Genomic DNA, 25,794 nt, shown 5'->3' on the forward strand with positions numbered 1-25,794 from the left:
ATAAAAATGCACACTTCCAACTCATACTGCCTAAGGTTAATTTGTGAGTCAATCTTCCATTTAGCTTCAATTTCCTTCTTTCTTCTGGATTTGTTTATACAAATGTCAAGAACATTGTGTTTCATTCATTCTGGTAATTTTGTTTGTTCCATGGTCATTGAACAAAGGATAAGAGGCAAAGTGGTAGAGGGGAAAGAAGAATGGACTTGGAGTAATCAAACTTGAAGAAATATACTCACCTCTGTCACTGACTATCTGTCAAACTTTTGGCAGTCACTTAGCTTGTCTGGACCTCAGTTTTCTTATCTGTAAAATGAAGGAATTTGATTAGATGGTTTTTAAGGTCCCTTCTAGCTCAACATCTTTGATCCTTGAATGTGATATTTACTGTATCAATAGTTAATTTAAAAGGTATGGATAGCATAAAAATTATATCATCCTTAATGCCCCTTTACTCCTTTTCTGCCATTCTACCCTTCATTCACTGCAGAAGTAGAAAACAGACTCACTTGGCTGAAAGTTACTTTATATTTTTCCTTTTTTCATGGATGAATTCACAGTCAGAGAATTCATCACCAAGAGACCAGCCCTATGGAGGTGGAGCATCTTCGTGGTTATTTATTTAGGCTGACCCTAAGAAAGCAGACTCAATCTGTTGCCTGGGCTCAATCTCAGATAAAATAACATTTGTAAAACTCTTACCATGGTGCCTGCACATAGTAGGGGCTTAATAAATGCTTCTTCCCTTCCACTCAACCCTACTATCTTTTGAGCATGGTTGAACTTGTGAGAGCATGCACTCTATTCATATAGACTTCAAAAACCCAGCATCACCTTCACACCATGATGAGGTATTGGAGAAATACTTTGTGAAGGAGATACACAGTGGTTTTAATGAGTGGGAAGAAAGATATGGTGGAAGGTATGAGATAGGGAAGCATTGGGCTATCCCTATGAAAATAGCTGGAAGTTGTGATTTTTTTTGCTGGGACTTCATTAAGAATATCTGATATCCCCCAGGAGACAGATTTGGAAAAAGCTTTTTCTCAACTACCAACTATTTTAATAAACATTGATTTATCCTAGGCTTGGGGTTCTTTACCTGAGGTCAATGAAATTCATAAACACACACACACGTATATACATGTATATATTGTGCATATGTATATATAGTGTATGTGTATATATAGCATGTGTGTATACATGTATGTATACATGTGTATGTATACATATATGTGTACACACATATGTGTGTATGTGTGTGTATATATATGTTTGAGAATCACATTTCCATATAATTGATTTCCTTTATAATACTGTGTGTTTTCCGTATCTAAACACATTTTTTTCTGAGAAAGGGTACATAGGCTTCACCAGATGCCAAGGGATCCATGACATATAAAGGTTAAGAATCCCTGATTTAGAATCATAGAATTTGAGAGCTTTAAAGCACCTTAATGGGACCATCCACACCAAACCTTCTCGTCTTACAGGTGAGGAAACCAAGGTAGAGATCAGGGAAGGGACTTGCCTGTGTCCTGGTCCTGCTGGCAGAGCAAGTACAAGAACCCACATCTCCAGATACCTAGCTGACAGTTCTTTGTTCTTCTGTTTTGGGAGATTGATATGGAGTAAGGAAAAGAAGTACACCCCCAAAATTTAAAACCCACATCCACTACATTCATTGCGAAGTGGTTTTGGATACATGCAAAAAAAAAATGCAGAGTAAATGTAAACAGGTAAGGAAAAGGTGCCAATTTCTGAATTACTTTTTTGAGTTCATAAACAAAACAGCTTCCCAGGAGGTCCTAGAACTTTTCTGAAGGGCCTTTACAAAATTAGAAAAAGTGAATAAACATGAAATACTATTAACTTAACAAATACTGCTTAAAGTAAGCTAGTATTTCAGATTGTTCTTTCCTTTTTCAGATGTTGAGGATAAGATAAAATGTTTAGTTTGAGGTTAACTAAATAACTGAAACAAATAATTTCTTAGGCTATTGAAACTATCTCACCTGAAGCTTGAAAAAGTTTTACATTTGCCAAATTACTCAGCTTCTACTTTGTCACTTAATAACTCATTTTCTTGTTATGTAAGAGTGGTTCTTGGCTTTTCAAACTGGATCTAAATTTCATTGTCTAGTCTCCTTTCATAATTTCCCCTTATAAGAAATGATTGATAATCCAGAGAAATGAGTACAGTCTGTAGTGTTCATCCTGTCTGTGGCTTTCTGTCTTGATCTCTTGACCATTTCTAGTTCCCTCTGAAATAATCTGAAGGAAATGTTCCAAGTGTAAGACCTACTTGGGATATCACTGAAGAGGATTAGCTTAGAAATAGAAAATTGAAATAGTTGGTTCAATTCCTTAAGGAGAAAGCGTCATCCATGTTCTTTAAGCTGAAAAAGCTTTCTTGGCACAATTGCTGTTTTGATGATCAGATTAAAATCTTGGTTATTTTTATTTTATTAGATTGTCTATGACAACCATAATAATGAAATATTTCTCTCATGGGTACCTCACTGAGTGAAGATAACAATGGTGGGAATAACAAACACTCCTTCCTCCTCTCCCAATGACTCAGAAGCAAAGACTATCAATTTTTCACCAGAATATTTCTATTTAAGTTACCCTAGAAATAAACATATAAAAATTTGGATGACTAAAGAGTAGGAATAGTATTTTTTTTAAAAGGAATCAGAAACTTGTGTACAAGTCGACTGTTGTGCTGAGTTTATCACTATTATGTACTCATCTTAATAGAAGTCACTCCATGTTTTATTAATAACCCTGATCTCAGAATCATTAAGCATTCAGAGTTTGAAGGGACCCTCTGGGGCTATCTATTACAACCAGTACACAAAAGGAATCCACACTATACTATATCAGACAAGTGGCTATCCAGTTTCTTTTTGAAAGTCTTCATCCAACAAGGTTGTCCACGTCACTTCTGTATAACTCTAATTTTTAGGAATTTTTTTTTCTGAGATCAAGCCTAAATTTGCTTTTGCGACAACCCACTGCCCCCCAATTCCACCCTCTGGGGCCAAACAAAGGCTAATCCCTCTTCCATATAATAGTTTTCTAAGTAGTTGAAGATGGCTACCTTGTCTCCCACTAGACTTTTCTTCTGTAAGACCAACATATCCATTTTCTTTGAATGTTTCTCATATAACACAGATTCAAGGTTATACACCATACTGGTTGCCCTCTTCTCATTTCTCCAAGCTTATCAATGTCCTTCTTATACAGTGGCGGCCAGAGCTAAACACACTATGACAGGTGAAGTCTGCCTACAATGGAGTACAGAGGCTGTTATTATCTTCTTACTTTTTCTGTCTTACTGTGTTTACCTTTATGTAAATGTTGTATGGAATTATAGACTCTTGAGTTATAGAAGAGACTTCAGAGGAAATCTAGTTGTAAGCAGCAAAAGGTCTTACCACAAATTACACGAAGATATTGTTTGAACCAGGAAGAAGTTTTATTAATGACCTGGCCAGACCACATATTCCACATGTGGGCACAGATGTGTCAAACAGATACACACTTTTTAATTCCATATTTCCAATTCGAATTTCCCTCCCCTGTTTCCCCATTGGCTGGGTACTATAGAGATTACAGCCTATCCGAAGCATGTAATTTCCCCACGTGAGTCTCTGCCCCTAATTATATCTCCCACTTACCACAGTTTGGGTACCCAGGCCCTCATCCACTTTTGCTCTTATTTGGGAACGCTCCTTTTGATGTTAATCTATACCTAACCTCAAAACAGGTTTTCAGCAGGTTAGTCTATTCACCCACCAATAGTGTTTTCTTATTGTAATTTATGGATTCCTTTGTTCATCTACCATTTAGCCCTTAGATTGCATTTTTCAGGTGACTTTTGTGGAAATGAAAACTAGATATTTCTCACATAGTCCAAGCTATAGAACTCATCAAGTCAACAGCAAACATTTCTTAATTGGCTACTGCATGCCAGATATTGTGCTAAGCATTAGACATGCAAAGAAAGACAAGAGACCATCCCTGCTTTCATGGAGCTCACAGTCTAATGGGGAATAGCATGTAAACAAATCTGTATCAATGAGATATATAAAGGATAAACTGGAAATAATCAACAGAAAGAAGGCACTGACATTAAGGAGATCAGGAAAGACTTCCTGCAAAAGGTGAAAGATAAGAGACGAATTGTCTCTATCACACTGGAAACAAAGGGGTCCTCCACACTCTGCTTGAAGACATTCAGTAAATGGAAACGTCCACTTTTCCAATCTATTTCACTCTTGGACTCTTCTAATTGTAGGAAAGGTTTTCATTCTGTCAAGCCTAAACTTGTGTCTCTACCCCAATACACATTGTTCATAGTTCTGCTATGTAGGGCTGACATGGACCAAATCTAATGACCCATGTGTATACACTCTTCTAATAGTTAAAGACCATTATCACATCCCACACATCCCCACCCCAAGTCTTCTTTTTCTTTGGTGAAAAAATCCCCACTTATTTTAATCACAGCTCATGAGGTCAATCTTCTCACCTTCTTCTGAATACATTTGAGTTTGTCTATATTCTTCCTAAAATGTATCTCCCAAAACTGAACACAATATGAGACATATAGTCTGGCTGGAAGCATGTATAATGGTATTATTACCTCTTTTTTAGACACTATGCTTAACCAAGCCATATATATCATGCTATTTATTGTTTTTGGCTGGCTTATCACACTCTTCACTCGTATTGATCTTATAGCCTGTTAAAATCCCTAGACATTCTCCCTTCCTACCCCTACCCCTCAATGGGTCTTTTAATCATGTCTCTGCTATTCTGTGCTTGCAAAGTAGGTCCAAAAAAAGGGTAAGCTTACTCCTAATACATTTCACCCATTATGATTTGGTCCACTATTATAGTCTGCTAAGAGTCTTTTTTTTCTATTTGACTGTCAAACAATGAATTGACTATCTATCACCCTCCTCCAGCTTTGGGTCAACAACAGATTTGTATGTGTGACTTTTATGCCTTGCCTTTATCCACCTTGTCAAACTATGAAAAGACACATCTGTATAAAAGGAGGGGAATCAATTCTTTAGCCAAAGGATTTGAGCATACTAACATTTGCCACATTGAGGAAGTAGCTCAGACAGGATAAAGGACATTTTGGAGTGCAAAGAGTAATGAAGGGAGGGAGGTGGGGCAGAGGGAGTAGATAGGAGAGACATTACTTTATCAACTACCTGGATCTTCCAGCCAGAGAACATTCCACAATGCTTGGGACTTGCCTCTTAGTCTGGAGTTGCTATATAGGAGCAGAGTTAAATTGTGAATCGAATCCACATCCCACACCCCACACCCAGGTGTCTGGAGGGAAGTATTCTGGATGTTCACTCAAGTTATAACTTTGAAGAAAATATTCTTCTTTTAAAACTAATCTAATGTTAAGTGGGTAGTTGGAACTGGGGTGATTGGACCCCCAAAATTGGGGGAGCACACTTGGTGGGGACTCAAACAAACAGAAGAAGTGAGAGCTTTCCTCCAAACCTTCTGAGGGCATTGGAGAGACCTAGGGGAGAGGTGAAATATAATATAACCAGGCCTCTCAGACATTGGTGGCCAGAGAATTCCTATTACAAATAAACAAGGTAAATTATGACATGACAGATGATTCAGATATGATATATTTAAGGAGTGACAGTCTGAAGACACCAGTGGGACATAATAGTCAGAGAAAAGTAGAATTGAGAAAGGTAGTCTCTCCTATTTGGAAATGTTCTTTTATTTCTTAAACTTGAAATACATTTTTGTACTTTGTTGTGTTATTACTATGCTCCTGTTTGTCTTATGGCTATTTATGTATATCTTGGGAGAAGCTATATGGACTAACGGATAGAAGGAGCCTGGAACACCTGGGTTCAAGTCCTCCCTCCGACACAGTCTAGCTGTGGACATGGACAAAGTCACTTACTTCCTCAGGGACCCAGGAAGTTTTTTTTTTAAATTAATTTAAAAAAATTATCAAGCTTTTATTTTTCTCCCTCCCACCTACTTTCCCCACTGAGAAGAATAAACCAAAACCATCGTAAGAAATATGCATAGTGAAGCAAAAGAAATTCTGAAATTGTCCACGTCTAGTATGATAAAAATGTTAATACTAACAAAATTAATTTGTTTAGGGCCAGATCAAACTAGCAAAGGATTGCTTTGTAGAACTAGGAAACAAAACAAAATGCATGGGGAGAAACAAAAGGTCATGAATCTAAGGCTATAAATTACAGATGAGTGGCTGATCTGCCTCAGTGGACAGTTCCTACACTGGGAGTTCCCTACATAGAAGTTTTCACAGGTTAAGGCCAATAAAAAGAGAGGAGAGGGCAAGAGAGCAGAACAAGATGAGAGGAGACTGATTATAAATATTTTGAGTGTAGGAACTTTCTTGTTTGTATGCAAGCTGGGTGGTATAGTAGATTGAGTACCCAGTCTGGAGTCAGGAAGACCTGAGTTAAAATTCATTCTCAGACACTTACTGTGTGACCTTAGGCAAGTCACTTAACTCTGTTTGCTTCAGTTTCCTCATCTGTCAAATGAGCTGGAGAAGAAAATGGCAAACCACTCCTGTATCTTTGTTGAGAAAATTGCACATGGGGTCACAGAGAATTGGACACAATTGAAAAATGACTGAAAACACATACCACCATCATCATCATCATCATCATCATCATCATCATCATCATCACCAGGGCTAAGGGACAGCATTCTGTACTAACAGGTGTTTAATATGATTGAGTTGAACTGACTAGGAACAACAGTACTACGGAGGGACAGGAAGCGAATAAGCATTTATATGATGCCTAATATGTGCCAGGCACTGTTTTAAGCCCTTTGCAAATATTATCTCACTTGATCTTAACAATAATCCTGCCAGGCGGGCGCAATTATTTACACCTCCCCCCCCATTTAAGTGGCTTGCTCAAGGTCACACAGGCAGATTCTATTATTATCCCATTTTACAGATGAGGAAACTGAGACAAAGAGAGGTTAAATGACTTGCCCAGGGTCACACAGATAGTAAATGTCTGAGGCTGGATTGAACTCAGGTCTTCCTGACTCCAGGTCCAGTGCTCTATCCACTGTACCACCAAGCTACTGTATAACATAGATGGCGATGCACATGACACGTCCGGGTCATGGAATAGATGAGAAAATGATAATAGCCTCTGAGAAAAAGATGCTTCTCCATGTGAAGATGTCCCCTTCTTTGGTGACCCCCACAGTGGCAGAAATTCCAGAGAGCACCCACATGGCCAGTTTCCTTCCTGTGTTTGGTTACTTTCTCCAAAGGAGTGACTTTAGTTACCCTTATTAATAAGTATGTCACATCCTTAGTTACAGGTCTCATTCTCTTCCTGAGAGTAATAATCTCATGACTGCTCATTTTGTACATGGGCAGAATTCACACAGCTCACAAAAAGAATAATTGTTCTCTGGGTTTCTTCTGAACCCCAGTTCTGTCAGATGGTCCGAGTCTGACCTTGGGCAAGTCCTGACCCATCAGTTTTCTCCTCTGTAAAAAGGGGAAATTGGATGAAATGGCTTCTGAGTTCCCTTCTAGTTTGAAATCTCAATGATCTTAAGACCTCTAATGGATTTGACAGATCCTCTTTTAAAGATTAATGGACAGACATGATCAAGAATCATAGAATAATAGACTGAAAAAGGCAAAGACAACCTTTGTGTGACAATACAGTAGGAAAGGGAGGATTTGGGGGAGGGCTTCAATCCCCATGAATGGGAGGAGGACTCATGTGGATGAAATAATGACTCCATTAAAGGACTGAAATGCTGTCAAAAGTATTCACTGAATTTGTAAACCTCCATCTCTGCATACAAAAAGACATCCAGTAGTCATGTCAAGATATAATATTTTAGTGTAATATTTAGGGCAAGTGATTACAGCTGAATTTTATTATAATGTACATGAATATCACACAGAGAGCTTTAAAATTAAAAAAAACAACAACAACTAGACACCAAAAAATTCCCTCTGTGGCCTCTCTCCTTTGAATTCTCTCCAATTACTACTTTTTTTGTTAATAATTTGATGTTTTTATTTAGTTCTTCTCTGTAATTACTTTCATAGCTGAGCTACTTTGCCCAGCTGGGGGCACCTTGAACAAAGCATCAGAATTAGAGAATCTCAGCCTCAGAAGAGGCCATGAGGATACTGATGATACTAATCAACACCTGAAATGCACGGAGAGCATCAAACCATGTGGCTTCACTAGAGAATACATTAAAGAGCTTGTTAGGCTTGTAGAAGCTTTTCCCTATGATATCTAATTGTTATTTGGACACCTAAGTGTAAAATTCATAAAAAAGGCCAGCAAAAGCTGGACCGAAAGGAATAAGGGGAAGAGGACTAAGCATTTATATTATACCTACTATGTGCCAGGTGCTATGCAAAACATTTTACAAATATTATCTCATTTGATCCTGGGTAGTTGTTGCTATTATTATCCTTTTTTGACATGTAAAGAAACTGAGGCAGACAGAGGTTAAGTCACTTACCCAGGGTCACACAACTAGTATCTGAGGCTGGATTTGAACTCAGGTCTTCCTAACTCCAGGTCCAATGCTCTATCCAATGTGCCATCCAGCTACATACAAAGAAGAAAGTCCCTACCCTCAAAAAACTTATAATCAGTCTCTTCTCATCTTCTTCTCCCTCTCTTGCCCTTTCCATTCTTTTTATTGACCTGAATCTGTGATGACATCTATGTAGGGAACTCCCAATGTTGAAACTGTCCACTGAGGCAGATCAGCAATTCATCTTTAATTCATAACCTTAGATGCATGACTGTACCCTTTAGCTGACTCAAAGCTGAAGACTTGGAGTGTGAATTTAGAGGTGAAATTGAACTGAAGGCTGACGACAATATTTAAGAATATCTTGATCTTCTCAGGGTAAGACCCATTGAGTATAAAAATATCAGGGAAAAAGCTGTGGATTAATATGTGAAGAGCATACAATTGCATCCCTAATACTTTTCTTAATTAAATAATTTCACCTACCTGTGCAATACACATAAAAGATTAACTATGAAAGAATAATAATAACCAATCTTTTTGTAGTTCTATAAGGTTTTACATATTTTATCCCAGTCGAGCATCACAACAATGATGTGAGGTATGTTCCACAGGTATTATTAACCCTATTTTTCAGACAAGGAAACTGAGGTTCAGAAAGGTATTGTGTTAGAGGAAGATCTGATACAAACAGATTTGATATCAATGTCTGGTCCAAATACTCATTCTACTCATGACCCCTCACTGCCTCAAAGATCATCTAATCAAACCCATACCTCAATAGGAATTCCCTCTAACAGAGATTCTTAACCTGGGGTCCAATGTTTTAATATTTTGATAACTATTTCAATATAACTGTTTTCCTTTGTGATCCTGTGTTTTTTATCTTGTGCATTTACAAATATATTTTCTGTGAAGGAGTCCATCAGCTTTGCTCAGTTGCCCAAGGGCCCAGTACATCCCAAAGGTTAATTACATCTGCTCTAACACATCCCTAACAAACCACCAACTTGTTTCTACCTAAGGAAGATACCGTTCAAATGTATGGAATGGAAATGGAAACATCAATGTAGTATCTCTACTATTGGACCACAAGAGCACGTACTTTTTTCCCCTTTTTTTTTTTTTGGGTGAGGCAATTGGGGTTAAGTGACTAACCCAGGGTCACACAGCTAGTAAATGTCAAGTGTTTGGTCTGCGGCCAGATTTGAACTCAGGTCCTTCTGACTTCAGGGCCGGTGCTCTATCCACTGCGCCACGTAGCTGCCCCCACGAGAGCATGTACTGTCCAGGTACACACATGCATGCTGCCATTCTGAGCATACTTCCTATCAAAGGCTTGGTTTTTAGAATTTTCCTCCTACTATTCTAGTGGATGAAGGAAGGCCAATTTCCCTTTTGTACCTATTACAAACCATTGAGAATAAGCAGAGAGAGTGTGGTGCCTGCCTTGGCTCTAGGCTCCATGATTTATAATCTTGATGACCAATGTGGCAGGGTGGCTAGAGTTTGGAACCTGTCTTGCCTCATATACTTATTAGCTGTGTGACCCTGGGCAAGTCACCTTATCTCTGTTTGCCTTGGTCTCCCCAACTGTTAAATGAGGATGTTGTTCATCCTTCATTCTCAAAGAAGACCAATGATATCAGGAGGGTGATGTCCTAACTCGCGAGCGAATTGGATATAAGTGAGGCAGAGCTGGGTAAAGTCATCAGCCTCACTCTCTCCTCCAGAGTCATTGGAGTCTAGTGACAAGACATAGGTCAAGATGACTGGCCATGATCTCCTAAAATGGGCATAACAACACCAACCTCCCAGGGTTGTGGTGAGGATCAAAAGAGACCAAAATTGTAAAGTTCTTGGTATGATGCCTGGCACATAATAAGTGCTACATAAATGTTAGCTGTTATTAGCTATTATTAGTAGTATTCATTGTGTCACTCACACTCTCAGGAATGTAGTTCTGATATTGATAAAATGAGGGAGGTACTAGGTGATGCCTAAGGTCTCTCTTCAAGTTCTAAATCTTTGATCCTATAAGCCTGTGATTCTGAGACCACCTAGCAAGTCACCTTGATTCTCCAAATCTCAGTGCCCTGAAGAGTTAACAATAATATACGCACAACTCCCCTCCCTCCCCTCCCCTCACATACATACACAAACAAGGGTGTTATGAGGTTATAGACGTGAAAACGCTTTACAAAGTACTATATGAACATAGTTTTTATTCAATGAGTTTTCTGTTTTAGGAAGTACTTATTATAGCGGAGGACTGTGAGTATTTGGTAGCAAAAAACAGCTTAGCATGGAGAGGAAGAGGAGGAGGAAGAAGGAAGAGACCCACACTTGGAGACAGGCTGGGGTGGAGGAGGAGGAAGGAGAAAAGGATGAATATCCAAAACATGTCTATCAAAAATATTGATTGAAGGATAATCTGTGCATACAACTGAAGCCTTAAGAAGGCTGGAGAAGGGAATAGGGTACTTTATGCTATCATCTTCCAAAGCTGTGTCTAAGATGTGGTACAGCAGCAGCACAAATAACAGCATATTTGTATAGGAAAAGTCCCATTTCTGATATTTGTTAGATATAAGTCTTCCTTTTGGGGGAGTTCCAGGATTGTAATTTGCGGGGAGTAATGGATTATTGCTACCACCACTTCCAGATTTACAATTTGGAATTTTCTAGCATAGTAGTTGGTTAAAGGGGATGAAGGTGGAATATTCCCTGATTCACTCAATGTGGGATAACAAGGAGGGATAGAAGGGATCCTATTTATGATGCCAGGTGCTGTAGAGCCATCAGATCGCGGATCAATTTTTTTTTCCTGCTGGGAAAACAGGGGGAGATATTTTCATTTGGCTTTAGAGGTAAAATTATTCTTTATTTTGTAAAGGACAGTAAATACAGTAATCAAGCCAAGAAATGTGGATATAAATTTTTACAGTGTGTTCTCTCTTAAATTATCCTGTAAAAAAAAAAAAAACCCAAAAAGCAAAAGAATGATCTTGGGTTATTCTTTCAGGTAAGGAATCAAATTCATCACAGAAGTGTTTATCTACCCCTTCTTCCCCCACATATTTTGGAATTCTATCTGCATGTAAAATGCTGAATCAGATTCCCTGGTGGAAAGGAAATATATTTCCAATACAAAAGATCCTAACAGAGGAATAAAGGCCTTACTTCTTAACAGAGCTATGATAATTGTATGTAATTCATGACATATATGTATGTGATATAATACTGATTCATTTACATTGCTCAGCTGAGGAAGGATTTCTATTACAGTTCAGGAATTCAAAAAAGTCTTGAAAACAAAACAAAACATATCCTGATGCACTTAAGAAGAAGGGATCTTTGAAACCATAACGTTGGTTGCTTTGTTGAGTTAAGTAATTTCTGCTTCTTCATGACCTTTTTTGGGGTTTTCTTGACAAAAATATTGGAGTGGTTTGCCATTTCCTTCTCCAGATCACTTTACAAATGAGGAAACTGAGGCAAACAGGATTAAGTGACTTGCCTAGGGTCACACAGCTAGTAAGTGCCTAAGGCCAGATTTGAACTCAGGAAGATGAATCTTCCTAACTCCAAGCCAGGGCTGTATCCACCATACCACCTAGCTGCTCTGAAACCATATGTTCTATACTATGTAATGAATCCTAGCAGTCACTATTTAGCAGGTCCCATGGAATCTTCTGCTTGACAGGTGACTTTCTTTCTTTGTTTTTATATCCCCAGAGGTAAGCACAGTGCCTTGCACATAAAAGATATTTAAGAAATGCTTTGATTTACTTCCTTTGCCAGATCATCAATCATAGCCTGCCCTGCAATTGTAGATGTGCTCCCATGCTCTGTCCTAGGCATCCCCCTCTATACTCTCTCTTTAGTGATTTCATCAGCTCCCATTGGTTCATCTGTCCTCAGACTATAAATATATCCCAGAATTTCACTTCCAGCCTTAGTCTTTGCTGAGTTTCTGTCTGGCATCACCAGTTAAACTGTTGTTGGATATTTCCAGTTGGATGTCCCTTAGGTATCCAAAACTCATTATGCTCAAAACAGCTTATTATCTTTCACCACCCCTGACTCTTCAACCCAAATCTCAGGGTTTAACCATTCCTTCCAGTTATTCAGGCCCACAACCTTGGAATTATCCTTAACTTCTCAATTATCATGTATGCAACATATTCGGTCAGTTGCCAAGACTTTTCCATTGTACCTCCATAGCATCTCTGCCATCTGTCTTCTCTCCTGTCACCCAGCCAAGACATCCATGACTTCATCGCCTCTCACCTGCACTATTGCAGTAGCTTCCTAATTGGTCTTCCATCTCAAGTCACACCCTTCTCTAATCTATCCACTACATAACTGTCAAAATGATATCCCTAAAGCACATTCTGATTTCATTTCAAATACACACTTACCTATTTGGTATTGACTTTCACAGCCTAGCTCCAACCTACCTACACAGCCACAGCCACACATACATATACATCCTTATATATCCTGATTATATATCATTACCTCTTACAGTCTTTATGTTCAAGTTAAACTGATTTGCTATTCCCTGTACATTATATTCCATCTTTAATCTCTGTTGTAGAAGAATCATCTCAGTACTGTGCATTTTTTTTCTAGCTTGAATGAGGATTTTTTTTTTTTAGGCAATTGGGGTTAAGTGACTTGCCCAGGATCACACAGCTAGTAAGTATCAAGTGTTTGGTCTGAGGCCGCATTTGAACTCAGGTCCTCCTGACTTCAGGGCTGGCACTCTATCCACTGCACCACCTAGCTACCCCACTGAATGAGGAAATTTTTATGAAGATTAGAACAGACCTGTGGACATGGAAGCAGGTGTCATAACCATATTCTTCAACCACATAGGGGATGGTTGAGCAAATTGCAGTCTTAGGAACTGATTGAGAATTCAAAGGATAAATCAGAAGTAGTTTAGAACTGAAAGGTAAATGAGGGTCAGCAGGAAAGGCAAAAGAAAGTCTCCTTACCTAAAAGGTAAGGAGCTGGATGAATGTATAGTTCTCGGGCCACAACACTGCATTTTGATTGGAACATTCAAAGATCATGCAATACAAGATAAGCAGATGCTTTCCACTGTCTTCTCCAGAGAAAATGTTCTTTTTCATGGGAACATATTTCCCCATAGTTTTTCAGGTTGCGCAATAACTAGTTTACCCACAGAGTTCTCTAAAAACAGAACAAAATAAGCAGGGCTAGGGTACTGATTGCACAATGTGCCTTTGTCCTGCTGGTTTCCCCACGCCTGGGAATCATTCCCTTCTCACTTCCGCTCTTAGAATTTCTTGATTGACTTCCCTCAAGTTCTTTGAGAGAAAGGATTGTTTCACTCTTGAGTCTGCATTTCCAGGGCTAGTACAGTACCTGGCATATAATACATAATAATAACAAATACCTGTTGATTGATTATTTAATAATAGTTTATAATTTTTAACTCAAGAAAGTCTGGAACATATAAAAAGCAAACTAATTAATAGTGAACATTTCTAGGATTCACAATGGGTATGTGGATTTGGAGGGAGAGGAATTAGGGATTTAAGTCCCTGACACTTTATAAATGTATGAGCTTTGGGTTCTTCATCTACAAAATAAGGGGATTGGAACAGATGACCTCCAAGGCACCATGCAGCCCTAAATGGAGATTTGATTTTGAGCCTCCCCTACTCCAGATAAAATGATATAGGACATCCACTCCGGGATAAATCACAGAGGAGGAAGTATTGATGTAGTAACAATGTTAACAATGACTATCTATTTACCAACGATGAACACCTCACTGGATGCACTTGTAAAATGGGTCATGCCCATGGAAGTTTTAAGGAGCTAAGCTCAATAATGAGCAATTGGTGAGCTTAAAGAGAGTTAAAGAGAAAGCCAAGAATTGAGGAAAACAACCCCTGTATTCCTCTTGGGTGCGTGTGAGGAGGGGAAGAGGGTACTTCTCTCCTGCGGAGTCCTCACTACGCTCCCCGATGTGGGAAGGTGGTTCAGCTGGGGTCCCAAAGGTTTACAACCTCCACAGTCCTACTGTTCTTCAGATCTTCCCTTCTTTGCTGTCAGGGACTATGAACTGCTCTTCTCAGGATCTTTTTAATTGGACATGTGCCACTGTAGTGGAGTAAAGAGCTTAGTTCTTCAGCGACTGCAGGCATTCTCTTGGACTGTCTCCAAGCCATCAGCTTCTTGCTATCTTCATGACTTAGCTATGTTAAAACCCCCAAGGGCAGGTGGCCAATTTTTCACTCAGCCAATCAGGTCATCCCTTTTGACTCAATCAGTATGTTCTTTAAGCTTCCATTAAAGAACCAATGGGTATTTGTGCCACATCAAGATTATCTTTTATTATTTTTTCTTTTCTTTTTTTTTTTTAAGGCAATCAGGGTTAAGTGACTTGCCCAGGGTCACACAGCTAGTAAATGTTAAGCATTTGGTCTGAGACTGGATTTGAACTCAGGTCCTCCTGACTTCAGGGCCGGTGCTCTACCCACTGCGCCACCTAGCTGCCCCCTGATTATATCTTGTACTTCAACTAAGGTGAGAGCAAGGGAGGGTTGTGATAAACCAAATATTCCCTTTTCTATATGACAGTATGATTTTCTTAAGGATAAAATAGCCAGGTAAGAAGGCAACTATTCAACCAAGAATCAGTTTCATTGATTAATCCAACAGAGGATTATCGTGTTTCTCATGGTCTTTAGGATCTGTCAGCCATAGGATACCTCATGGGGTCTCCACCCACAGTTTAAGAAGTACCAAAGGGGTGACTAGTGGAAAAAGTTTAAGAAGCCCTAGGATACAGCACAAGGGCTCACAAACCGCACTGGCGTTGCCTCTTGGAGAAAAGAGAAGCTTCTCTAGCATTTAAGCCCTTCACAATCTGGCTCTAACAAGCTCGGCTGTAGTGGTTTAATTATTAGACTTGGAGTTAGAAAGACCTGAGTACAAATCCTATTTCAGAAACTGACTAGTTGTGTGTCAGCCTCCCTTTTGTCAACTGTAAAACAGAATAATAATTTACAGTACTAATTTAAGGATTAAATGTATACACATATACATATAACATATATACACATGCATGTATATATGTATACATGTGCATAGCTATGTATATGTATATTTGTAAAGCACTTTGCAAACCTTAAAGTGCTATATGCTATTATTTTTTTTCAGATTTACTTTTACTTTACTCTCTGTCATCTAGACAAGCTGGCCCTACCTGTTGCTACTTCACGCTACAGCCTAGATTCCCCCTACCCCCATTCCTCTGAGGCACACAGCCTGTTTTCTCTTCCCTGCCCCTCCTCCCCCCTATCAAGGCACTTTTTCCTTATTCTCACTCTTAGAATTCCTCTCTTGTATCAAAGCGCTCCTCAAGTGCTACTTCCTACAGAAGTTCTAATCCCGTCAGCTGCCACTCCATTACCTCGAATTTATTGTGTACCTATTCAATCTGTGGAAAGGCAGCTTGGCATGGTGAATGCAGAACTGACCTCAAAATGAGAAAGATCTGGGTTTAAGTTCTATCTCTGACACGTACTGGTTCTATGACCCTGGGCAAATCCCACAGTGCTCCCAGACTTCACTAATGAGACTGTCTGTTGCAGAGTAGAAGGGGATACGCATCCGTGGGAGGGAATTCCTCAATAGGAATTCCTTGCACAGGTGAAATATCATGTATATTTTAAAAATCTGGTATGTACAGTACGTGTATGAATAGCTGTTGTTTCCCCTGTCAGAATCTCTCTGTCTCCCTAGCTCAGTGTGTTTGGGCACATAATTGGTAATTAGGAAATGCTTGATTCATTAATAAAACAATAATGAACTTAATAAAGAAAAATAATTCATTCAGAATCACGAAGGCTGGCTCTGCTCTTCTTTACAACTCACCACAGCAGAAGCTTCATTTAAGTCATTTATTATACACAAAGTTAAGTTTTATTGTTTCATGTAACCACAGGTTTGGAGAAGAGGGCTCAGGAAAGTTAGGCTCTTGTAATTTAAAGACTGAAGGGACCTAATTGATTTTCCACATCTAGACAAAGCAAGAAGTTTTAAGGGACTCCAAACAAAAGTTCTCTGCCTTTTGCTAGAGGCAACATAAACAGAAGCCAAGCATAGGTTGCTGTGGGGAGTAGCCAATAGGTAAGGTCTTCTCACAGATAGTGTTACTTTCCATTATTTGAACAAATTGTCCTTGCTCCCTCCTTCTTACTCAGCAGTTGAGAAAACCTGGATAAATAGGCGCTACGGAGCAGGATTTGTTTGGAAAACTTGGTTTGACTTGGTTGGGTTAGATAAAAGTTGGACATCACAAGAGGGGGAGAGACAAGGCAGATTCACGTGGTAGCCGACACCTCCCCTCCGCTTAAACAAATTTTCATTGCTGAAAATTCGATTTATGGACAAAAGCCTGCCCACTGGTCTCTGCCCTGTACAGCTGGAGAAGTTTTATATTGTTGTTGTTTTATTTTCCAAATCTGGGGAATCTACAGGGAAGAGAGTAGTTTCAAATTTCTTTTGAAGCTTTGCGTTGGAACTCAGATTTTAACAGATTCATCTCAAGTGTTTCCAGCTGGCAGAATGTTACCTACACGGGTCACAGTATCCGTTTATTTTCAGTTAACTGTTTTGATACAGGGGAGAATTCACTTCCAAAGTGGGGGAACTGGGCGGCTGAATGCAGAAGAGACTATTTAAAAAAAAAGGCGTCAATATTACTAATGAACGATAAAATATATCTTGAAAGTTACCAATTTTTTTTAAAGCTTAAAAAAATACACCTGTTTATTCCTCTTTCGATCCAGCTCAGCTTTTCTCACCAACTTTAGAATTCGATCTGCCACGCTCCCCGCCCTCCCCCCAACGCCCCAACAAAACAAAACCACTCAACTTTAGGAATTTGTCAGTCTCCCAGGTCCCACAAAGTAGAAAGCACAGACTAGCAGTTTTGCCCCCACCCCCCCCTCCCCGGACGTCAGTGGACGCCTTGAAGGGGTCGGACAGAATCTGGGCAACTGCTCTAACAGTTAGCCACCCCATTCTCTCCCCACTTGCCCAGACTTCAGACTTTGACCTTGGGGTGAGGGGCAGGCATGAAGCCCTCCTGGCTGCAGTGTCGGAAGGTCACGGGCGCGGGGGGGCTCGGGGCTCCCCTGCAAGGCTCGGCTGTGGCTAGGGGAGCGGCCGCAGCGCGCCGGGCTTACCTGGCCCCCGCGCCCCGGGGCACTCGAGGCATTGGTGGAGGCCACCGCTCCCTGACCTCAGGCAGCGGCACCGCCGGCGGTGCCAGTGAGTATAAGAAACACTTCGTAGCCTCGGTGTCCGACCCCGAGAGGTTCTGGGGGAAAGCCGCGGAGCAGATCAGCTGGTACAAGCCCTGGACCAAAACGCTGGAGAACAGCCACCCACCAGCCACAAGTTGGTGAGTGACTCCTGGCGGACTGGTGCCCGAACCCGCTGCAGTTAGAAGACTTGGGTTCGAATCCTGTCTCTGATGCTTAAAATGAGTTCTATCAGGGGCCAGTCTCTGGACCTCAGTTTGCTCGTTTGTAAAACCAGAGGGTTCACCTAGCTGGCCTCTGAAGTGCGTTCTGGCTCTTAATGCGGGAACCTATGGAAATGTGTCCTATAAAGGCCTGGCTAGTGCTACAGCACATATACTATTATACTCTCTTTGAGGTAAATGACTAGAGAGATGGGGGCATGCCTCAAACTTGAGTTTTCCCTGGGCTCAAAAGCATTCCCAAATCCTTTAGCTCATTTTCACCTCAGAGTCACCCCTGCCCCCCCAGTCACCCATTTGGGAAACAGGGTCTTAAGCTGGAAACAATGAACTTATTTTTTTTGTATCATATGTGTGTATGTTTTTATATATATATGTATATATATATACATATATATACATATATATATACACATATACATATATAACGTATATATGTGTGTTTATAGATACATCTGAAAAAGTTCATTCACTCCCTACCTCTTTGTAATCCTTTTATTTTATGCATTAAAAAAAAAAGCAGCCTGAGAAAGGATCCATAGAGTTCTGACTGACAAAGTTGTGCAAGACACAAACGTGGTTAAGAACTCCTGATTTAGGCCCACACAATTTGAGAGCTTTAAGTCCAACCCTTTCATTTTGTAAGTGAGGAAACTGAGGCCTATTCCTGCCTGCAGAACAAGCACAGGAAATGGGATCTCCTGAGGTCTTCAGAGGTCTTTGTTCTTTTATTTTGGGGACCAACGGTGTCCTAATAAATTACTTTTTTTCCCCCTTAAACTCAAGCTGCTGACATTTTCCAATGCTGGTGAGTAACAAAATATTCTCTCTTTTAAGTAAAGAGGACCTTTCTGACGCTCTTTTTTCTTATTACAAACTCATTTTGCCCTCTCTGGATGAGTCATTTCATGGCACATTGTCTAAGTCTTCATTATTGCCGAGGATTTTGTTAATCAGCTTTTCTTATACATACGTATTTGTATGAAGGAACCCAGGCTTGTGATTTCACCAGAGTGGAAACCCTCTTCAACAATACTAATCAGCATTTGCCTCTAATTTGGGGAAATTTTTGTGGTATGGTTAAGAACTTGAACCTAGCTCTTCCTGGCCCCAGTACCCAGCCTCTAGCCACCATGCCAAGTTGTCATTCTGAAAAACAAATGTTGCTGAAATCAAGAAGAGATTTACCTATACTTACATTTTATGGCCCAATTTGTATTGATGAGATGCAAACAGCACTAAGGTGAAAAACTGGCATAAAATATTGCTTTCAGAATATACACATACAAGGTGTCCCAAAAGTATTAGTGCTGTTTTTCACTAGGTGGTGAAGTCAACAGAGCCTTGGATTTAGATTCTGGAAGATACTCACTGTCTTTGAATAGCTGAAAATTGGTCAAAGACTTTGGGGACAGCTTGGATTTGTACCAAGAAACTTGGTTTAGGTTGGGGTAGGGGTTAGAAGATGCCATGCCTTTGGGAGTATACATTTATTGAGTTCATTTATATTAAAAGATATGCTCCAAACTTAAGTTTAGGTTTTACCAATTGGTACATATAAATGTATATATGCATGATGACCAGTGACTTCCCGTCCCCTATCATATGGGAGGGGACCTCAGGCTAATTTTTTTTGAAAGAATATTTGGGGTAAACAGGGACAGTTGGCAGATTTAGGACAGTGCATCTTGGAATGAGAAACCAGATTGGAGATGGACCACGTAAAGCTGATTGGAGTTGCCTGTTATAGGAAAACATACTAGAGCTGAGCTTTGCATGTCTAGCTGCAATTTGGAAAAAACAAAACAAAAAGAACAAGAACAAATCTAGTAGCAACCTTGGGGAAAACCCAGAATACCTCACAATATGGAGATATTTGTTGATACATTGTTAAATCAAAGGCCCCATGGGCTAAATGACTCTAGAGAATTTCATGGAAAAATCCATTAGGTCTTTACTTTTCTAACTCCAATATAACAAGGGACATTTAGCACTGCTAGTAATCCCTTTGATCACAGAGCAGTAATGCAGGGCTTTTCCCACCCAGGAATTAGACACTGATAATCCATCATTCTGGCTACTTTCCCCAGAAACTGAAATCAGTTCTGCAGTCCCTGGTATGTTTATGCCACTTGTTGAACTGAGCATCCTAATCAGCTCACTTGTCCAGGAATACATACCACTATTAATTAGTTCTTTCTCTCTAGATATTGTATCATATTTTAGGCTTTCCCTATGAGATATGCCAGTGGTGTTGAACTCAAATAGAAATTGGGGGGGAGGGGGAAGGCAGCTAAACCTTGGAGCAGCTAGGTGTCGAAATGGATAGAGCATGGGGCCTGGAGTCAGGAAAGCCTATCTGTCTGGGTTCAAATCTGGCCTCAGACACATATTAGACCAGCTATACAACCCTGGGCAAGTCACTTAACCAGGTTTGCCGCAGTTTCCTCATCTGTAAAATGAGCTGGGTAAGGAAATGGCAAACTACTCCAGTACCTTTTCCAAGAAAACCTCAAATGGGATCACAAGGAGTTGGACATGACTGAAACAAAATGACTGAACGACAAACCCTCCTGAAAGAAGCCTGTGGGCTGGATTGTGACTTAAACCACAAATTTACGCTATCTATGTTATATTGCATTTTAATTTATTTTGTTAAATATTTTCCAGTTACATTTTAATCTCGTTGTGACTGCATCTGAGAGTGTTTTGAGGTTGAGTTTGATACCTCTGAGTTTGATTAACTTTGAAGATCCCAACCTACAGATTTGAGCTAATAGTTTAATTTGTACTTATGGTGTCTGTAAGCTAATTACTAGAAATTCCCTAAGTAAACACAGATCTTTGGAGGGTGATGAAAGCCTACTCAACATTTAAAAGACTTAAAAGAAAAAACAAAACAATATTTACCAAATATTGACTATATTGTAGACTGTATGTAGGATTATGAAGAAATCAAAGCTGTTATCCTAGAGTTTGTCATCTATTTGGTGAGGCAAGATATACACAATCAAAATTAAATAGTGACATGTCAATATAGGACTAAATGCGATCTTGGTAAGTGATTCTCTGGACCTCTGTTCCCTTATCAGTGGAGGAGGGGTGGGGGAGAAAAGAGTTAAAGATTGGTTTGGACTAGAATTATCCTTAAGGTTTCATTTATTTTGGATGCACATAAAAATTAAGTAATTATATGATGTCATCATATAAATAAAACCTTAGGCAAAGTATTTTCTCTCTCTGGGACTTAATGTCCTCATTTATGGAGTGAGAAGGTTCAATCAGGTGCCTCTCTGCTAATAGAATGAAACTCCTTGGGGGTAAGGACTGTTGGATTTTTTGTTTTTGCATCTTCAGTGCTCAGCACATAGTAGGAATTGTTTATCACTTAGCTGTTCTCTAAGGTCTTTTCTAGCTATAATATTCCTTATTTTTTCATATATTATGCTGAAAATTGTATAGATGTTTTATAGGAAGTCACAGAAGTACATTACCATTGTGCTCCAGTCAGGAAGAAAGGTTTTATGAGATTCCATTCTCAAGAGTGGTATTAGAAGCCTTTTAGGGGCATTTATGGTTGCATTTGCTCTCTTTCACCCCTCCTTTGGATTCTCCATGTAAAACTCTAATTCAGATTGCATAAAGAGGGGAGAATATGCTTCTAGTACAGAAAGATTCTAACATGTCCTAGATAACTATGTATTGGTTAGTCAGTCAATAAGCATGTTTAAAGCACCCACTGTGTTCGAGGCCTATGCCCAGCAGTGGATTTACAAAGAAAGACAAAAGACAGGAGCTGCCAATATTATGGAGGTGACAGTATGCAAACAAGGGAGTACAAATAAGCTGTGGCCAACATGAATAAGAAATGGTAAACAGAGGAGAGGTGAGATTTAAGAGGGTTTGGAAAAGGCTTTCTATAGAAAGCCTTTCTATAGAGTTTTCTCTGAGACTGGAAAGAAGCCAAGAGGCTTATATATATGAATACACGTATTCATATAGCTACATATAAATATGTATATGCATACATTTTCTGGGACAGGCGTATTAATTCATTTACATTCTTCAGAGTGAGAAAGGTTAGCACTTGCAGTTATAAAATTCTGAGAAGCAAAATCATATCTATATATATGTGTGTGTATATGTATACATATACATATGTATACACACATATACATACACACATAATCAGAAGGGGTCAAGAAAGAACTAGAGAGACACTAGGAAATAAATCATAGTAGTGACACATCAACAGACCCTACAAAAGGCTATAAATATCCAGAGGAAGAGTTGGGCTTTATACCATAGGTAGGGTGATAGCCAGGGAAGGTGATTGAACATGGCAGTGAAAGTAGTCTTTTTTTTTCCTTGCTCAACACTTTCCTTTATTGATAAGGAAACTGAGGCTAATAACACTGATAAATAACAATAACAATAAATGTTTATTAATAGAAAGACCAGAATTTCAGAATACTTAGGAGGACTATTTGTCAATTGACAGGATGCCATTTTGTTTTATCCATAAGGCAAAGACAATAGAGATAGTAGGGAGAGAAATTTTATTTCAAAGTAAAATTATTTTTTAAAAAAATTACATCAATTGATGTACCTGGTCCTTCTAGTGTCAAGTGTTTACTATGTGCAAGGCAGTGTCCTATAAATTATTATTTTTATCTGAAAAAAAATATGTAAGATGGATTAGAGGGAGATGGAACATAGAGTCAGAAAAACTAGTCATTCTACAGCAGGAATCCAAGTGTAAGGAAAGTAGGGCTGTGATTGAGATCGCTTTTATAAATCTTTCTGAGTAGGAAGGGTCTTTCCCTGTCCTTTAGTGAAAGCAGAGGAGCCTTATTGAGAAGAGGAAGGGGGACTCCAACAAAAGTTGGATAAGGGAGTCAGTGTATCTCTGTGTTAGGAGGTTGTGTTATGGTGAATGGTATACCTAAAGTGGGCAACTCTTGGTTTACAGGGGTTATCAATTAATAAATGTTTGTTTGACAATCTGTAAGGAACACTTATGAATCTGATTTCTCTTCAATCTGTCCCTTTGATAGCTATTCATCAGCTGAATAGAAAGGGGGAAGGAGGGTTTCCTACACCTGCTGGCTGTGAACTTTTTTAAAAATTTTTTATAACAACTTTATTATGAATGGTTGCCTTTGTAATGCTGTATATTTTATTTTATGTATTTAAAAACATTATGCCAAGGGATCCATAAGCTTCACTGGACTGGCAAAGGGATCCATGGAACAAAAAAGGCTCAGGACCCCTTGCAGGAGATGGTGTGACGTCTAGGCAGGTTTACTGGAGTGGTTTGCCATTACCTCCTCCAGCTCATTTGGCAGATGAGGAAACCGAGGGAGAGAGGGGTTAAGAGACTTGCGAAGGATGACACAGCTTGTAAGTATCTGAGGTCAGATTTGAATTCAGGTCTTCCCAACTCAAATCAGGATACTTTTATCCACCTCACCACCTAGATGCCCCAACAACAACACTGAGACCTGATATCCCCATTTGAATTCCTAATAATTGAACAGCGGCGATGCCCTATCTTTCTTCACTTTTGCTCTAGAACATATGTCCTAACTCCTTGACAAGGCTGCTCTCTGAACTTGTGCATCTGATGCCATTTCCCATAGTCTGTTCTAGGACTTTTTGTCTTTTTTCTCAGAATTCAGTCTTTCTCTGGTTACTGGCTTCCTGTGTATGGGTCTGTGACATCTCCCTACAAATATGTTTAGGTCTTAATTCCAAAAAAAATTTTTTACTTGATCTTTTTATCTCATTTAGCTGTCAGGCCCATCTTTCCTCCCTTTTCCTGAAAAACTTACAGGACTGATCTTGAAAGATGATGTCTAGGCTCTTTTTTTGACAGTGGCTTTCAGGTAGTCCAATAATTCTTAAATTATCTCTCCTGGATCTATTTTCCAGGCCAGTTGTTTTTCCAATGAAATATTTCAAATTTTCTTCTATTTTTTTCATTCTTTTGATTTTGTTCGATTGTTTCTTGATGTCTCCTAAACCATTAGCTCCTACTTGCCCAATTCTAATTTTTAAGAAATTATTTTATGCAATGAGATTTTGTGCCCCCTTTTCCATTTGGCCAATTCTGCTTTTTAAGGTTTTTTTTCTGTGGTGGATTTTTGTATATCTTTTTCCATTTGGACAGTTTTGCTTTTCAAGGCATTCTTCTCTCACTGGATTTTTGTGCTTATTTTTACCATTTGGCCTATTTTGTTGTTAAGGTGCTGTTTTCTTCGGTATTTGTGTGTGTGGGTATGGGTGTGGGTGTGTATGTCTCCTTTACCAAGTGTTGACTCTTTTTTTTCCCCATGATTTTCAAGCATCACTCTCATTTCTCTCCCCAGTTTTTCTTCTGCCTCTCTTACTTGGCTTTAAAAATCCCTTTTGAGCTGTTCTCTGGCCTGGGACCAATTTATATTTTATTTTGAGGCTTTGGATATAGGAGTTTTGACTTCATTGCTTTCTTCTGAGTATGTGTTTTGATCTTTGCTATCACCACAGTAACTTTCTATAGTCTAAATCATTTTCTACTGTTTACTCATTTTCCAGCTTATTTCATGACTTTTGACTCTGCTAAAGGGGGGCTCTGTTTCTGGAATGGAAGGGACATAGTCCCAAGCTTTAGGTTTTTTGTGTAGCTGTTTTCAGAGGTAATTCTGGGGACCTGTAAGTTTTTGGCTCTTCCAAGGTGGTATGATCTAAGGAGAGGGGTGTTTATTACTGTCCCGTACTGTGTACTGGTCTATGAGCGACCACAAGCACTCTTTTCAACCCTGGAACTGTGCTCAGGGTCCCAGCTCCTTTGGGGCTGCAAGCTCTGGTGTGCTAGTGCTTCTCCTCACCCTGAGACTGAGACCTAGGACTGTGACCCAGATCTAAGTATGGGCAATGCAACAGAGTCCTGCCCCCAGTGCCAACAATGGGACCCCTATAATCTCCTTCTAACAATTTGTCCAACCCCTTTACCATTTGTGGGCTGAAAAGTCTGAAACTGCCACTGATTCAGTTACTCCCAAGGCTTCCTCCTGGTTTGCTGTGACTGGGGCTGTGCTGGCGTGACCTGTGCTGGACTGAGTTCCACTCTCATCCCAGTGCAACAGACCTTTCCATGACCTAAGTTGTTTCGGGCTAGAAAATTGTTTCACTCTGTCCTTATTCCACGCTAGTATTTGTTTTGAGACATTATTTATAAGTATTTGGAATGGTTTGGTGGAGAGCTCAGGTGAGTCCCTGCCTTTTCTCTGCCATCTTGGCTCCATCTCTGACCAATAACCTCTAAAATAGAAACTCTATGAGCCTTTTTTTTAAATTCTCTTTTAACTTCTTCTAAGCCTATGCCACAGTTGACTTCCCCGTCATTGATTTCAGATCCACCACACAGTTCTTCTTTTTCAACCTCTTTAGCCGCTCCTCTTTGTCCTTTACCTTCTTTTCAACTCCTCTGTGTGGTTGGCCCCCAAGAGTATATATCCTTGTCGCTCTTCTTCCTTTAGGAACTTCAACTTCTATCTCTAACAAGATGGATTCCAGCTCAGAAATGGAGCTGATATGAGTTTGGACTGGTAAGTGGCTGCTGTGCTTTCAACCTTTGTGAGACTGGGAGATCCAGTCTCAAAACAAACAAGCACAAAGCTTAAATGAGCATTTGT

At 39.6% G+C, this 25,794-nt stretch overlaps 1 protein-coding gene and 1 long non-coding RNA gene across 2 annotated transcripts in view; one reads left to right on the forward strand and one right to left on the reverse strand.

Annotated features, from left to right (window-relative positions):
* The window catches only part of LOC110213187 (uncharacterized), a 65,690-nt gene extending 47,778 nt beyond the window's left edge, over positions 1-17,912 (reverse strand). The window contains exons 1-2 of the long non-coding RNA XR_002325922.2: positions 17,820-17,912; positions 240-306 (exon numbers count right to left, since the gene is read on the reverse strand). This is a non-coding gene — a long non-coding RNA (uncharacterized LOC110213187). The remainder of the gene's footprint in view (positions 1-239; positions 307-17,819) is intronic.
* ACSS3 (acyl-CoA synthetase short chain family member 3) overlaps positions 17,513-25,794 on the forward strand; it is a 231,567-nt gene continuing 223,285 nt past the window's right edge. The window contains exon 1 of the mRNA XM_020993467.2: positions 17,513-18,037. Coding sequence (XP_020849126.1) covers positions 17,709-18,037 — 329 coding nt within the window. The 5' untranslated portion in view covers positions 17,513-17,708. The remainder of the gene's footprint in view (positions 18,038-25,794) is intronic.

Source organism: Phascolarctos cinereus, unplaced genomic scaffold, assembly GCF_003287225.1.
Source record: "Phascolarctos cinereus isolate Bilbo 61053 unplaced genomic scaffold, phaCin_HiC Scaffold_1;HRSCAF=81, whole genome shotgun sequence".
Lineage (NCBI taxonomy): Eukaryota > Metazoa > Chordata > Mammalia > Diprotodontia > Phascolarctidae > Phascolarctos > Phascolarctos cinereus.